Below are 16,221 nucleotides of genomic sequence, written 5' to 3'. Positions count from 1 at the left end.
CTGAAAAGAGAAAAGGGAATGGAGAATGAGTAACTAATAAGGGCAAGTTCAAATGCTGGTGAAGGGTATCAAATCCCATTGCCTTGATCTCTGCTGTAGCTTTGCCCAACCATTCCTAAATCACAGGACAGGAGTAGAGGAAAAAGTAAAAAAATAAATAAATTGGACAATGGCTCCTTATGGTGTTTGGTTTTGGTTTGCCCACAGTGAAAATGACAGTACAAGGAAGAAGCAGAGATGGGGAGCAATTCTAAGTAGGTCTACTCAGAAGTCAGTACCATTTTATTCTATGGGGTTTCGCTCAGGAAGGTACAACAGTAGGATTTTTTTTGCTCTGTTGACTGAGGCATCAACATTGGGTTGGAACAAATGTGTTACAAGCATATGAAGATCCCTACTGGATCAGACCATTGGTCCATCTAGTACAAGATCCTGTTCCACACTGTGGCCAACCAGTTGCACTGGAAGGCCAACAACAGGGCCTATGATGATGGTGCCTGTGAATATAAGGAAGTCCCCTTTAGTGGCTACTAGCCATGGTGAGTAACAGACCTGTCTTCCATTAATCTGTCTGCCCCCCCCCCCCTTTCAACTATACTCATGGCCATCAGTACATCCACTGGGAACAAATTCCACAATTTAATTACTCATTGAATAAAAATGTTATTTCTGTTGGCGTGTCATGAGCTCCATCAACTTCATTGGGTGCCCCTGAGTTCTAGTTTTATGGGGGAGGGGGTAAATAGTATCTCTCTATCAACATTTTCCATCCTATGAATAATTTTATCACCTCTATCTTGCCTACCCCTTGACTATCTTCTTATCTAAACTGAGAAGACCCAAACTCTTCAGGCTTTTCTAATAGGAACGTTGCTTCAACCCAATCACCATCTTGGTTGCCTCTTCTGTGCTTTTCCCAGCTCTGCAATATCCTTTTTGAGATACAGCAACCAAAACAGCACACAGTACTATGCAGACACACTGTTGCTTTGTACAAGGGCATTAGCTGTTTTATTCTCAATCTCTTTCCTAATTAAACCAATTATGGAATTTCCTTCCATCGCTATTACTGCCTAGTGAGTCAATATTCTCCTCATACTTTAGAGAACATGTGCAATAATTCTGTTACAGATCTGCAAGAAAAGCAACTGTTTTTGTTTAAATGTAAACAGCCAGTTTCCAAGACGGTCATTTTGTAGTGTGACCAACCTGAACCTGATGGGGGGTGGAATGAGTAAGTCAGAGTGAGAGCAAGCTAGGTCAGAGTGAGGGCAAATTGTGTCCTTAGTGACTTTGTTAGACAGAAACCAAGAAGCTGTCTGAAATCAACAAGACTGCTTGATAGAAGGGGGAAACATAACCCTCACTTCTTGAGAGATTCTGTTAATGAGGTCCATGAATGTTACTCTTCTTTAACATTTTATTATTTCCTCATAACATCGATATGCTTTTTTATGCATACAACACATTAATCATCAGAGACAAATTCTGTGCTGGATAGGAGATCTAAGATCAGATCTCTTAAGCTGCAATATGAAAACTAAAGCAGAAAACTGGGCAAGGGGACAAATCAGAGCCATAGTACCAAAGGATGAGGGTGAATTCTGCCCCCTTGACTTTTCCCTGAAAGAAATACCAAGGTATTCTCCCAAGCCTCTCTTAAGACAAACATAGTTTGATGAAGTGTGTGTACACACAAAAGCTTATACCCAGAACTAAACTTTGTCGGTCTTTATAATATAGTGGGTTCGTTGCATTGAAGAGGTGAGGTAGTAGTGATAATCAGCTCTTTATTAGATACAGCATGACAGGTGGCTGCACTACAAGGACTGAGGAATTGGGCCAACTATATATGACTCAGGGTACCAGCGCAAGCACGTTATTGGACCATTCAAGCCAGCCGGGGGTCTGTGATTGGTGCAGGACAGCGGGGATTTGGATCCTGCCGCCCATTGTTCCCAAGTTCCATTCGCATGGCTCCAATGAGCCCAGCAGGAACGCCTAATTCAGTCTTCATTTGAGTCCAGTACACAACAGTCTTAAAAGTACCGCTGGACTCAAACGTTGTTCTATCATTCATCTATGTCTTTTTGCACTAGCTGTCACGTCCTCAGGGTGCAGGCAGGCAGGAGTCCAAAGCCAGTCCAAGGTCAAAGTCCAGGAAGTCAAGCAGGAGCCAAGTCACCCGTGCAGAATCACAAACCGGAATCAGAAGTCAATGTCCAAAAGCCACAAGGTCAGGGTGCCAAGGAAATCAAGCAGGTCACGATCAGGAAGGAGCGTGGATGTAAGCCAGAGAATAGACTTGTTGCTTCCACAAGGTTACCAGGTCCTGGGTGGGAGCTATATGGGAGTCTCAATCAGCCTGCTCCCTGGGTGGCAGTGACTCTGCTAGAACTCAGGACTGAGAGATATGAAGCATCGGCGTGCCTCATGTCTTCACTCTGAAAGTTCTTTCCGGAGCCTGCGTCGAACTCTTGAAATGGGAGGAGGAGAGCTTGGAAGAGATGGATCTTTGTCAGCTGACACTGGTGTCTAGAGAGTGATTGATGGGCCAGCTGCAGTTTGTTCAGCTGAGGAACTGGCTGGCAACTCTTCCAGGTCTGTTAACCCTTCCACCTCCTCCTCGTCAGGGCTCATGACACTACCACTCTAACCTCCGGGGAGGGGATTCCTAAGGAAATGGTATTGGAGAAAGAGTCAGTCCCACTGCCTTCAAATGCTTAGAATGAGACCCAACTTGGTGTGGTGTTTAAGAGCAGCAGATTCTAATCTGGAGAACCGGGTTTGATTTCCCACTTCCTCTCAACTTGCAGCCTGCTGTGTGACCTTCTCTTGGGGCTCATAGAATTGGACCCCCTGATCCAATCTTTTTGAAACTTGAGGGGTGGTGGTGAGGAGAAACACCAGATGCTATGCTGAAAATTTGGCATCTCTACCTCAAAAACCAGCCCCAAGTCCCAGATACCCGATCAATTCTCCATTATACCATGTGGGGACTGGTCTTCATAGGGTATAACAGAGTGCCCAGCTGACATTCGATCCCCCCTTCTTTCTGGTAACCTTGAAGCAGGAGAAGGGTTTCCAAACCAGGGGATCCCAACTGGCGATTAGCAACTCTACCTCACAGGAAGGAAAGGCGATCATAAGCCACTTTGAGACTCCTTTGGGTAGTGAAGAGTGGGGTATGAAACCCAGCTCTTCTCTTCTTCTTCTGGGTTTGCCCAGCTTTACTGCAGGTTTTCCCAGTATTGCTTTGGTATGATCTTGTAGGAAAAATTATATCTAAAGCAAATTTGATGGAAGCATGGTGGAAGAGATGTCAGCATCTCTCTCACACACAGGGCTGCCAGCCTCATAATGGGGTCTGAAGGTCTCTCAGAATTACAACCAATTTCCAGATTAGACAGATCAGTTCTCCAGAAGAAAATGACTGGTTAGGAGTGTGAACTTTGTGGCATTATATACCATTGAGGTTTATCCCCTCCCCAAACCCTGTCCTCCCCAGGCTCCACCCCCAAAATCGCTAGGTATTTCCCAATCCAAATTTGGCAACTCTTGGCTAATAACAGATGGGCATTTGGGGGTGGATGGAAGGCATCCCAAATTGGGACGGCTCAAAAAGAGCCGTCCTGAAGCCTCCATACGCTCCCCCACAAGCCATCTCCATCCCATCCATGGGGCAACATGGGCATGTTCAGATGGCTGTTACGCGCCATTCCTGTCCCCATACATTTTCAGTAGTCGCATGCATGCATGCACATAAGTATGCATGCGCGTGCATGCGCACAGAACAGTTTTAATTTTAAAAGCACCAGATGCAACTTGGGGCGGCTTGGTGGTTTCACAATGCCAAGGCACCTCACTTGCGCCCTTCCGCTTCCAGACGCCAAGGAAGCGACTGGCATGCAGCTTAAAAATTTGCTACCACTGTGGAAGTGGTAGCTTTTTCAGTCACACTGTGGAGGACGGGGTGAGGACAGGACGAGGACAGGCGGCAGATGTTTGTGTGTGGAAGGATTTTTTGGGTCTATTTCAGAGGCATCTCTGAGTCGGCCCAAACTGCTGGTCTCTGTAATCACTCCTCCTCTCACATCTGTTGCTGTTTCAATGCTGGCCAGCATTCTGCTTCCCACAAACACCATTCCAACAGGGTTTTGCCAGTTTTTAAATATTATTGGTCATAAATATATTTCTATGGCCTTAACATACTGTACTATAGTAATATACAAACTACTGATTTAAAAAATAGCAAAGAGTAGGGGGTGGGGTAAAGAGGGCAAGTGTGGAGGAAAAGAATGAGGGATTGCCCCCAAAAGAAGCTCCAAGCTGTTAGGAACTCTTTTGCCTTGGCAGCAGGTATGAGAACAAACTGGAGAGATGCCCCCAAGCAGAAGCAGCTGTCAATACTATAGCCTGATCCAGATCTGAAACCCATAGCTGCTTCTTGAAGTTCAAGTACACAGATCAGAGCACGGACCCCCAAGTTACACAAAGGGTTCGATCACACACAATACATAACACACTTTCAGTGCACTTTCCAATTCGATTTGACTGTGCGAAGTGGCAAAATCCAGTTGAAAAAGGATGATCAAGTTGCCACTGACTTTGCAGACAAAATCGTCTTTGCAGACAAAAATCATCCAGACCTGCTCTGTGTTAGATGCTAGAATGGAATGGATGTAAAGAAGCTATACCGGACCTCTACATAAGGATGCATTGCAAGTCTCTGACTGAGCAGCAGCAGCAGATTCCTGTGCCTCTTCCCATGGATAAAACATTTGATTTTTAGCATTGCTTTGTTTGTAGAAAAAGCCCAGCAGGAACTCATTTGCATATTAGACCACACCCTCTGGTATTACCATTGTTTTACACAAGGTCTTTTGTAGAAAAAGCCCAGCAGAAACTCATTTGCATACTAGGTCACACCCCCTGACACCATTGCTTCAAATAGGACTTTGTAGAAAAAACCCAGCAGGAACTCATTTGCATATTAGGCCATGCCCCTGATGCCAAGCCAGCCGGAACTTCGTACCTGTGCATTCCTGCTCAAAAAAGCCCTGATTTTTATACATGAAGTCCATAAACTTTTGGGTGACATCCTAAGCTGTAAAAACCTGTCAAGTCAACAAACATGTACACTGGCACTGCAGTCCTTAATTTCTTCACTGTGTCTTCCTTGGTTTGCACCTGGCCAAAATGCCCTGTGACATTGCACAACAATTACATAATGTGCTTTTTTACTATCTTTCAGGGGTCTGCTCACTAGTTTCATTTGACTATTTCGTTTGGCCTATTTGACCTTGCACAATCTTACCAGCAACAAAGCTATCTACGAACACTGCTGAAAATGCTTGGCTTAAGATCTGCTGAAGTCCAAGTGTAATTGTTGACTTTGGAAAGTAAAATTCAGGAAGCTTCACTGCATTTTGCATAACTTAGGCCAATGCAGTTGGACCGATTGTCAGACAGCGACTGGGAAGGCCTAGTCAGTCCTCTATCAGTCTTCTAGCTCAGCTGGGTAGGGTTGCCAAGTCCAATTCAAGAAATATCTGGGGACTTTGGGGGTGGAGTCAGGAGACTTTGGCAGTGGAGCCAGGAGACATTAGGGGTGGAGGAAAGATCAAGGCTGTGACAAGCATAATTGAACTCCAAAGGGAGTTCTGGCCATCACATTTAAAGGGACGGCACACCTTTTCATTTCCTTCCTTCCATAGGATATAATGAAGGATAGGGGCACCTTCTTTTGGGGCTCATAGAATTGGACCCCCTGGTCCAATCTTTTTGAAACTTGGGGGGTATTTTGGGGAGAGGCACTAGATGCTATACTGAAAATTTGGTGCATCTAACCCAAAAAACAGCCCGCCCGAGAGCCCCAGATACCTGCGGATCAATTCTCCATGATTTTCTATGGGAATAAATCTCTATAGGGAATAATAGAGTTCCCAGCAGACATTTCCCTCCCCTCCCCCCACTTTCTGACGACCCTGATGTGGGGGGGAGGGTCTCCAAACCAGGGGATCCCCTGCCCCCACCTGGGGATTGGCAACCCTACAGCTGGGCGACCTTGGGCCAGTCACTCTCATTCATCCTATGCAGAGTTTTTGCAAAGAAAAAGCAAAAGGAGGGGGAAATCATGTGCATGACCCTGAGCTCCTTGGAGAAAAAGCAACAATTATTTTACCTTCTGATTTGAGCCCCATGGCGCAGAGTGGTAAAGCTGTAGTACTGCAGTCCTAAGCTCTGCTCATGACCTGAGTTTGATCCCAGCTGAAGCTGGGTTCAGGTAGCTGGCTCGAGGTTGACTCAGCCTCCCATCCTTCCGAGGTCGATAAAATGAGTACCCAGCTTGCTGGGGGGAAAGTATAGAAGACTGGAGAAGGCAATGGCAAACCGCCCCGTAAAAAAGTCTGTCATGAAAACGTCGTGAAAGCAACGTCACCCCAGAGTCAGAAATGACTGGTGCCTGCACAGTGGACTACCTTTACCTTTTTTTTTTTTTTTTTACAATGTCTGAAAAACAATTTTTGCCAGGGCTTTTTTTAAAAAAAAAATCCCAGCAGGAACCTATTTGCATATTAGGCTACACCCCTGACATCACCATTGTTTCTACAAAAAAGCCCAGCAGGAACTCATTTGCATATTAGGCTACACCCCCTGGTGCCAAACCAGCTGGAACTGCAATCTTGTGCGTTCGGGCTCCAAAAAAGCCATGGGTTTTTTTGCCATTTTCTTCTGAAGGGATTTAGTTACATATGCCACAGTTTATTTCACCTACAAGCGATACTTCTATTAAATGCATACTTTTCGAAAGATTCAGGTGAGTAGCCATGTTGGTCTGAAGCATCAGAACGAAGTTTAAGTCTAGTGGCACCTTTAAAACCAAAACGGTTTAATTCTGGGTGTAAGTGTGCACACACAAAAAAGCTTATACCCAGAATTAAACTTTGTGGGTCTTAAAGATGCCACTGGACACAAATTTTGTTCTATACGTTTAGAAAGTTCAAGTAGCACACTGCAGACATTATTGTTTTCTCCACCTCCCTATTGCAGATTTATTCCTAAAGTAATGGGGGCAGGGGAACCCCTACTTTTCAGGGCTGGCTGGCAGCAGGAAATCCCACCCCCAACAGGCCCCAAGACAACATGATGACATCACTCGGAAGTGACGTCATCACATCTCTGACATTGCACAGCGATGCTCTAGTTTTGGGGGCAGAACTCTATGGTGAAATCAGCTACAAACCATAGAGCTTTGCCCAAAAACTAGAGCATCACACACACACACGTTGGTGAAGTGATAACGTCACTTCTGGGTGACCCCTGAGCCAGCTGCCAGACAGAAACTGGCAGCCCCAGGCCTGCCATGAAATTTAGTTTTGCTTGACAGCCGAGTTTAGTGCTGCCTCATATTGGTTTGCTTTGCTTGACTTGCTCAGAAGAAGTCAAAACCGCAACACCAAATCCCCGTGATGTGAATAGTGCTGAGCAGCACACTGTTCTGTAACGCTGCCCAGGAGAAAATCAAGGGCGATGCTAAGTCTGAGATTTTTAGCAACAAGGATACTGCTGACAAGGTCACCCCACGCTGCATTAAAGCCGTACACATCGCCAGCTTTCCATAAATACTAAACACAAATAGAAAAGATCACTGTTTGCACACCGGCATATTTAGAAGGGACTGAGATCAGAGCTCCCATTCTGCTAGGGCAACAGAGGGGGCAGACCTGAAGGTATTTACACTGCAATCCTAAACAGAGTGACATTCTTCTGAACCCACTGGTTTCAATCAGTGTAGACGGAGGCAGCTCTACTTAGGATCGCAGTGGAGATGATAACATGGCCACTAACTCATCTGGCAACTATGAAAGCACAAGTTTAGATAACTAATGTAGAGCCCATAGGCAAGGGTCATTTCATAGAAAATGAGGTGCTGGAGCTCATTAGCACCACTCATTAGCAGATGCCACACACACCCTGACATCACTGAAAGGTGTACTAAATGATATCAGCTCAGCATCTACCTTAAAATGCTTCCTGAATTATCACTGTCATAATAAAAAACTTCACCCCCATCATATTTTTAAAATTGCTTTCTCCTATGTGGCCGCAGTGGCATGATGAAGATTTCCATCTGTCTGCTTTATATATTTTGGTTGTTAAAAAGTTTGTCAAATCTTAGAGCTCAACAAAATTCTCACAAGGAGTTTGAACAATGGAGCTCAGAAGCGAAGTTTTTTGGGGAGGGGGAGTAAGAAAGAGCACAACCAAATTTAGAAGTTCCGGAGCTCTGCTCCTTTGAGTTTCTGCCCGAAATGAGGTAAGAAGTTACAACCGTGGAGTCAAAAGTCTGTTCGTGTTTTCCTTTCTACCATCACCTCATATTAACAGTGTCACATGCAAGCCAGGAGCTCATGGTGTACAGCAGCCTGAAAAATCAGCAAAGGTACCTCACACGAACACACAAAGCTGCCTTGTACAGAACAAGACTCTCAGTCTTTCAAAGTCATTATTGTCCACTCGGACTGGCAGCAGCTATCCAGAGTCTCAGGAAGAGGTCCTTCACATCACCTACTGCCAGAGAGCCAGTTTGGCGTAGCGGTCAAGTGCACAGACTCTTATCTGGGAGAACTGAGTTTGATTCCCCACTCCTCCACTTGCACCTGCTGGCATGGCCTTGGGTCAACCATAGCTCTTGCAGAGTTGTCCTTGAAAGGGCAGCTGCTGTGAGAGCTCTCTCAGCCCCACCCACCTCACAGGGTGGGTGTTGTGGGGGAGGAAGATAAAGGAGATTGTGAGCTGCTCTGAGACTCTTGAGATTCAAAGTGGAGGGCGGGATATAAATCCAATATCAACATCATCATCTTTTGAGATGCTGGGGAATGAACCTGGGACCTTCTCCATGTCGAACAGATGCTCAACTACTGAGCCACAGCCAATCCCCAATCTAAACAGGTTGCCAGCCACTGCCCACATCTGCAGACTTCCAATATACATACTTTATTGCTCCAGAAGACCACCAAATGCATGAGCAACCAAAATAGTTGTGAACAGCCGTAGATCACATGGGGACCCCTCTTAGGGTCATGGCCTAAATAACCCAGACTAGTTCAGACTCATCAGAACTCAGAAACTAAGCAAGGTCAGCCATGGTTAGTAGTTGGATGGGAGACTGCTATGCAGAGGAAGGCAATGGTAACCTCCCCGCCCCTATCCTCGCTCTTTTCTTACACTGAAAACCCCAAGAGGGGTCACAATTAGCTAGTTGCAACTCAGCAGCACTTAATTATTTTAAGCCTTGACTTTCATAGCCCAGGCTAGCCTGATTTTAGAATCATAGAGTTGGAAGGAACCTCCAGGGTCATCTAGTCCAACCCTCTGCACAATGCAGGAAACTCACAAACACCTCCCCCTAAATACACAGGATCCTCATTGCTGTCAGATGGCCATCCAGCCTCTGTTTAAAAACCTCCAAGGAAGAAGAGCCCACCACCTCCTGAGGAAGCCTATTCTTGGAAGAGAAGAAGAAGAAGAAGGGGAGGAGATTAGATTTATACCCCACTCTTCACTTGCGAGTCTCAGAGCAGTTTACAATCTCCTTTCCTTCCTCTCCCACAAAAGTCACCCTGTGAGGTAAGTGGGGCTGAGAGACCTCTGGCAGAAACTGCTCTTGATCAGAACAGCTTTCAGAGAACCTGTAGCTGACCCAAGGTCATACCAGCAGGTGCATGTGAAGAAGTGGGAAATCAAACCCTGTTCTCCCTGATAAGAGTCCATGCACTTAACCACTACACCAAACTGGCTCTCAGAGTCAGCCCTGGTAAGTACTTAGACAGGAGACCCACCAGAGTTACTGTGCAGAGGCAGGCAATGGTGGTTATCTCTTATGGTGGCGAGCCAGTGTGGTGTAGTGGTTAAGTGTGCGGACTCTTTTCTGGGAGAACCAAGTTTGATCCCCCACTCCTCCACTTGCAGCTGCTGGAATGGCCTTGGGTCAGCCATAGCTCTGGCAGAGGTTGTCCTTGAAAGGGCAGCTGCTGTGAGGGTCCTCTCAGCCCCACCCACCTCACAAGGCGTCTCTTGTCGGGGAGGAAGATAAAGGAGATTGTGAGCCGCTCTGAGACTCTGAGTGGAGGGCGGAATATAAATCCAATGTCATCGTCGTCTTCTTCCCTTGAAAACCCCAAGGTGAGCCCTGAGTTGGCGAATAATTGACAGCCCTTCATTTGTATCAGTGTAGCTCACATTCAGAAACCAGCGTGAAGGGCGCAAGAGTAGATTTCCCAAAGCAGTCCACTCCTGACTGCAGACTGGCCCATTTAACAACTCTGACCATGTGTTTGGAATTTGTAAGTCCATCCAGCACCTGCAAGCCCATATTTCCAGCACGAGACAATGCAAGCCCATATTTCCCAACACATGGAGAAAAGATTTTCTGCATTAGCATGGAAAGCAGCTGGATCTGACGGTCGAAAGGGATGCTACGTCCTGAAATGCACAAAGCCAAAATTCAGCAGAGATGTCAGACTTCCAGTTCGCCATAGCTAGGGCACCATCTGCATCTCCCATTACTGACAACAGGGATCATATGTGCTTATCAAAGCTGAAAGCAGGCGCCTTTGATCGGAGCATTTGTTACCACTTAAACTTAAGCCATCCGGCATAACGGCACATCCTTCTTTTCCACAGCCCATCCTTCAGCGTTCCCGTTTACGACAGTGAAACACAAGGGCCTTCTCATCTCGCATTCAGTACATCCTGTTTCCATTACTTTGATGTGTTAGAAATAACTTTTGTCTTGCAAGTAATGCAACACACACACTCGCACCCACACACACATCTACGTTCTGTGGTCACTACAATATAGCCAACATCTTGGCTGCAGTTTCGATTCTCAAAATATAAACGGGCTTTGTATTATAACCAGGGGTGGAATTCTAGCCAGAGCTCCTTTGCATATTAGGCCACACACCCCTGAGGTAGCCAATCCTCCAAGAGCTTACAAGGCTCTTTTTTGTAAGCTCTTGAAGGATTGGCTACCTCAGGGGGGGGGGTGGCCTAATATGCAAGGGAGCTCCTGCTAGAATTCTACCACTGAGTATAACCATAAAAGAGATGTTACAGACTAAGCAAGGCATCTATAAGCAGAGCCATTTGTGTCCACTCCCTCCCCCTCCAAAAAACCCTCTTATTCACAAGAGACATCAATAGTTAATGGCACTGGTAGGTATCATCAAGCTGTTTATCTGTATAATTACCATGCTGTCCAAAGTGAGGCCCGATTGCTGTAACCCAGGGGTGCCAAAATCATTTGTTATGAGGGCTGGATCTGACATAAATGAGACCTTGTTGGGCCAGGCCATGTGTGTAACTATTTAAGATTAAGTAGTAGAGATATAAACTTTATAAAGGACACAGACAAACACAATTAAAGGTTTTTTTTAAAAAAAATAAAAAACGTAAAACATGCTTACAACATTAGCACTCATTGGTCTTAAAGGTGCTTTCTTTGTATTTCTCCCATGGGATCCAGGGACTTGGGCAAAGGAAGCTCTGGCTCTTTCCTTCCTCCCTCAGGGGACCAGGAGGGGGAGGAACCTCAGCCAACAGAAAGAAGAGAGGCTTGGCTCTGCTGTTAAGTTGAGAGAGGCTGGCCACACACCCATTTACAAGCAAGCTCTGCCTCCACCCCGCTTCCTCCCCAAGGGAGGAGTCTCAGCCAATGGAGAAACAGAGGCTTTGCTCTGTAGCTTCTGTGCAATTGAGCAAGCCTTGCAAAGCAAGCTGTGATGCAGAAGGAAGCAAGAGAGAGGGAGAAGGAAGTAGATGACGGCCAGTTGCTCAGGGGCCTGATTTGCCCCCTGGGCCACATGTTTGACACTCCTGCAGTGTAACCTGTATTTTTTTAAAAATAAAAACGTTCTATGCTCAACTCGTTAAGGAAAACAGATCACTCAAAGCAAGCTGCAAGTTTTCCAGCTCCATCACCGGAACACTTTTTGCATAATACTCCTTTATAATCCATTAAGCTGACTCTCAGCCTTCCTTTCTCGTCTCAGAGGAAGGAACTGCAGCACAAGCCAAGAATACAGAAGAACACAGGCTTCCCTTGCTGGATTAAACCAAAGAGGTCCGTCAAGTCCTGCACTTCAGTGCACAGAGCGTCTCCAGCCTGATGTCTCTGGAGAGTTCACAAACAGGGCATGAACCTCCATGTCAACTCGACTCCTGCTTTGTTCAACTCCATGTTCAGAGGCAGAGTTCTGCCAGATGTCAGATTCTGAGAGCAAGTCACATGGGAGAGATTCGGCCACTGCACAGCATGTAGCAGCAAATTGCACAAATAGCACACATGAAGGAGTATTCAATGCTTCCCCCTCCCTTTCTATTTCCCCCCCCCCCTGACCTGGATAGGCCAGGCAAGCCCAATCTCATCAGGTCTCCGAAGCTCAGAAGGGTTGACCCTGGTTAGTACTCAGATGGGAAACCACCAAGGAAGTCCAGGGTTGCTACGCCAAGGCAAGCAATGGCAAACCATCTCAGCTTACAAACTCTACCAGGTTTATCTAAGTCAGTTTGGTGTAGTGGTTAAGTGTGTGGACTCTTATCTGGGAGAACCGGGTTTTGATTCCCCACTCCTCTTCCAAATGCAGCTGTTGGTGTGACCTTGAGTCAGTCACAAGTTCCTCTCCAGAGCAGTTTCTGTCAGAGCTCCCGCAGCTCCACCTACCTCACAGGGTGTCTGTTGTGGGGAGGGGAAGGGGAAGGAGATTGTAAGCTCCTCTGAGACTCCTTTGGGTAGTGAAGGGCGGGGTATAAATCCAACCGCTTCTTCTTCTACTTGACAGTTTCCACCACCCACCCGTCCCGTTTTGCTCATCTGGAACATGCTTTAGACTGCATCCTGACAACATCATCCCTCTTAATTTAAAAAGGGCAAGCTGCTAAGTATCAACTAGGGAGTATCAGGGGCAAACTGGTCATTTCATTTACAGGGAAATTTCCCAGTGGGCCCTTCCCCCAAAGGTCTGCTAGTGGCCAGAAGCAAACATAACCATTAGGGTTGCCAAGTCCAATTCAAGAAATATCTGGGGACTTTGGGGGTGAAGCCAGGAGACTATGGGTGTGGAGCCAAGAGCAAGATTGCGGTCAGCCTAATTGAACTCCAAAGAAGAAGAAGAAGATATTGGATTTACATCCCGCCCTACACTCCGAAGAGTCTCAGAGCGGCTCACAATCTCCTTTACCTTCCTCCCCCACAACAGACACCCTGTGAGGTAGATGAAGATATTGGATTTATATCCCACCCTCCACTCCGAAGAGTCTCAGAGCGGCTCACAATCTCCTTTACCTTCCTCCCCCACAACAGACACCCTGTGAGGTGGGTGGGGCTGGAGAGGGCTCTCACAGCAGCTGCTCTTTCAAGGACAACCTCTGCCAGAGCTATGGCTGACCCAAGGCCATTCCAGCAGGTGCAAGTGGAGGAGTAGGGAATCAAACCCGGTTCTCCCAGATAAGAGTCTGCACACTTAACCACTACACCAAATTGGCTCTCCAAAGGAAGTTCTAGCCATCACATTTATAGGGACCACACACCTTTTAAATGTTTTCCCATTTGGAAAAAATGAAGGATGGGGCACCTTCTTTTGGGGCTCATAGAACTGGATCAATTTTCCATTATACTCTATGGGAATCAGTCTCTATAGGGAATAGTGGAGTGCCCAGGAGACATTTCCCTCCCTCCCCCCACTTTCTGATGACCCTGAAGTGGGGGGAGGGCCTCCAGACTGGGGGATCCCCTGCTCCTGCCTGGGGATTGGCAACCCTAGCTCTCACCCTTCATCGGCAGTGGTCACTGGTGTCAGTCCACCTTTTCCCACACCGCTGTCAGTTTTCAGGAGGAAGCAATGGGTAGTAACCCATTGTTTGCACCACTGGTGACCTCCTTCACTGCAGCTTGCTCCGGGGCCATTGACATAGTACTTATTTCACTCATTTCTACCCCACGCTGCTTCTCAATGGGGACCCAACAGGGCTTTACATCTTTTTCTTCCATTTTACCCTCACAACAGCCCTGTGAGGTAGGTGAGGGTGAAAGACTGTGACTGGCCCAAGGTCACCCTGAGAGCTTCCAGGGCACGAGTGGGGATTCGAAGCTGGGTCTCCCAAATAGGAATCCAACCCTCTTTAACCACGACACCACACTGGCTGTTCTCAGACCACTCGTGCATCTGCTCCATGCCAATCACAATGTTCAAATTTGCCACCTGCTTTCTCCCCCATTCTACTGGGTCCCCTTACTCTGCTAGCAGTCTGCATTCTACTGTCCAGAGGTCAAAACGGTCAGAAGAGAAAGCAGAAAAGAGAAAACTCTTTCCCAGCTGGATATCCCCCTCTGATTCACAACTGCACATTATTACATGGGGGCGGGGGGGGGGGTTCCCATAGTGGTGATGTTTTAAAAGCAAGACCTATGCATTGCTTGACTTTTCTACTGCCACTGATGTAACAGGCTAGAAGTTCTCAAGGGACAAAAGAATTGAATCTGGGTTTCAACAAAACTCAGACCCCACATCCCAAATCTCAGCCCCTGAATACCCTTGCATCTCTCTTTCCCACATGCATACCCCTGTCAGAAGTAAATAGATAACTTAATGTAATCCTTGAAGGTCAACACACTCTGGATTTTCCACATAACCTTTGCTATACTCCAGAACTGAAAAAACAAACAGTAAAGCTACATCTTTGGAGCCGTTTGTAATCCACACACCCCCCTACACCAAAACGACCGCATGCAAAAATAAAAAGTCATAAAATAGGAGAGCTTGGGGGTCGCTTCCCCGTACCTGAGAACAAGGTGTCTTCGCCATCTCCAGAACGTCGAAACCGATTGGCTGTAAATCCAATGCAGATGTTCACCCCAAGAGCAAAAGTGAATAAGGATATTAGCTGGAAACAGAGAGTCAGCGAGAGAGAGAGAAAGCAGTGGTAAGTAAATGAAAGACTCCAGGAGCCAGGATTTATTTTGTTTTTAAAAACAGGGACAACCAGCATTTATGACTAAAATAGAAAATAACCTGCTATTTAATGTTCCCTTTTTGCCACCGTTCCTATTACTGGAACACCAAATGACAGAGCCGTCACTTCAGAAGGGAGTTTATGAATAAAACATCTTGCATTCAAAACTCAAAACATCTCTTTTCATCGTGCAAAAGGGAGATCTTTTTACTCTCCAGAGACATCCGTTGCTCCTCCTCAAAAAAAAAAAAGGAGGGGGGGAAAAAGGCAAATCGGCTCCTACCTGATGTAACTGCAAGGAGTTTTTCTTTGCCATATTAAGAGAATTCTTGAAAAGCCTGCACTGTGGCTTCCCTTTGCCTTTCAACTGAGCAGAGGGCTCTCTGTTTGCTCCGCTCCCTCTATTAGCTGCAGCTAATCCCACCTGGTGAGGTTGACAGCCGCAATTTGATTTGTCCAGGGGGAGATTTCATCATGTTCCACTCTCAAATCGCAGCTCTCCTGAGCAAGAAGCCGAAGGCATCATCCTTCTGGCTTTCCCTTCCCCCCTCCAAACACACAGACACACACACATGCTTTTTTGTGGTTTCCTTTGGCAACACAAGGATTTCTTCTGTTACTGTAACCAACAAAACAGTTTGGGCTGGTTTTATTCTCCTCATTGATGTAGTACGGTTTTGAGAGAGAAACCAAATGTGTGCATTCCCCACCCCCCAAAAACATTGTGTTAAAAAAACCAAGAAAAACTTCAGGAGCTGCAGTGTTTAAAAAGAAAATGCTACATTTTCAAATATTTCTTGACACAAGAGCCCTTTGATCATTCTAGTGTGGCTACCAGACACTGGTTGTGTAATTAGCAAAATATTACAGTTCCACATGAACACACGCTAGCCCTGTTCACAAGTGACAGTGAGCGCGCATATATCCTTGCATGTGCATTTGTACATCTATTTGTAAGAATGAGCCAAGACAGATTCACTTTGCAAATGAAACCAGAAACCAGTGCCTGAATAAATGTGTAGTTTCAATCACATGTTCAGTTGTGTATGTGCTGTATGTAACATGAGAATTAATCACCGTGCATGTAAAGAAAGATCATGTATACGCTGTACACAAAATCTGTACACAAGTTACAGTGAATGAGCCTACAGCTTATCTTTGATGTTTTAAAATACGTGCATTGAGTTTTTCTCATGTTGCATT

At 46.1% G+C, this 16,221-nt stretch overlaps 1 protein-coding gene across 4 annotated transcripts in view; it reads right to left on the bottom strand.

The window, feature by feature from the left end:
• ENPP2 (ectonucleotide pyrophosphatase/phosphodiesterase 2) overlaps positions 1–15,538 on the bottom strand; it is a 107,697-nt gene extending 92,159 nt beyond the window's left edge. The window contains exons 1-2 of one of the 4 annotated variants that reach the window (XM_060243271.1): positions 15,302–15,538; positions 14,847–14,949 (exon numbers count right to left, since the gene is read on the bottom strand). In XM_060243271.1, the coding sequence (XP_060099254.1) occupies positions 14,847–14,949; positions 15,302–15,334 (136 nt within the window). In that variant the 5' untranslated portion in view covers positions 15,335–15,538. The remainder of the gene's footprint in view (positions 1–14,846; positions 14,950–15,301) is intronic. The other 3 variants (XM_060243272.1, XM_060243273.1, XM_060243274.1) reach the window with 3 other exon arrangements.
• Positions 15,539–16,221: the final 683 nt, after the last annotated feature.

This window comes from Heteronotia binoei, chromosome 7 (genome assembly GCF_032191835.1).
Source record: "Heteronotia binoei isolate CCM8104 ecotype False Entrance Well chromosome 7, APGP_CSIRO_Hbin_v1, whole genome shotgun sequence".
NCBI lineage: Eukaryota > Metazoa > Chordata > Lepidosauria > Squamata > Gekkonidae > Heteronotia > Heteronotia binoei.
The sequence above is the reverse complement of the archived record's forward strand: the minus strand, read 5'-3'. Positions and strand labels throughout refer to the sequence as shown.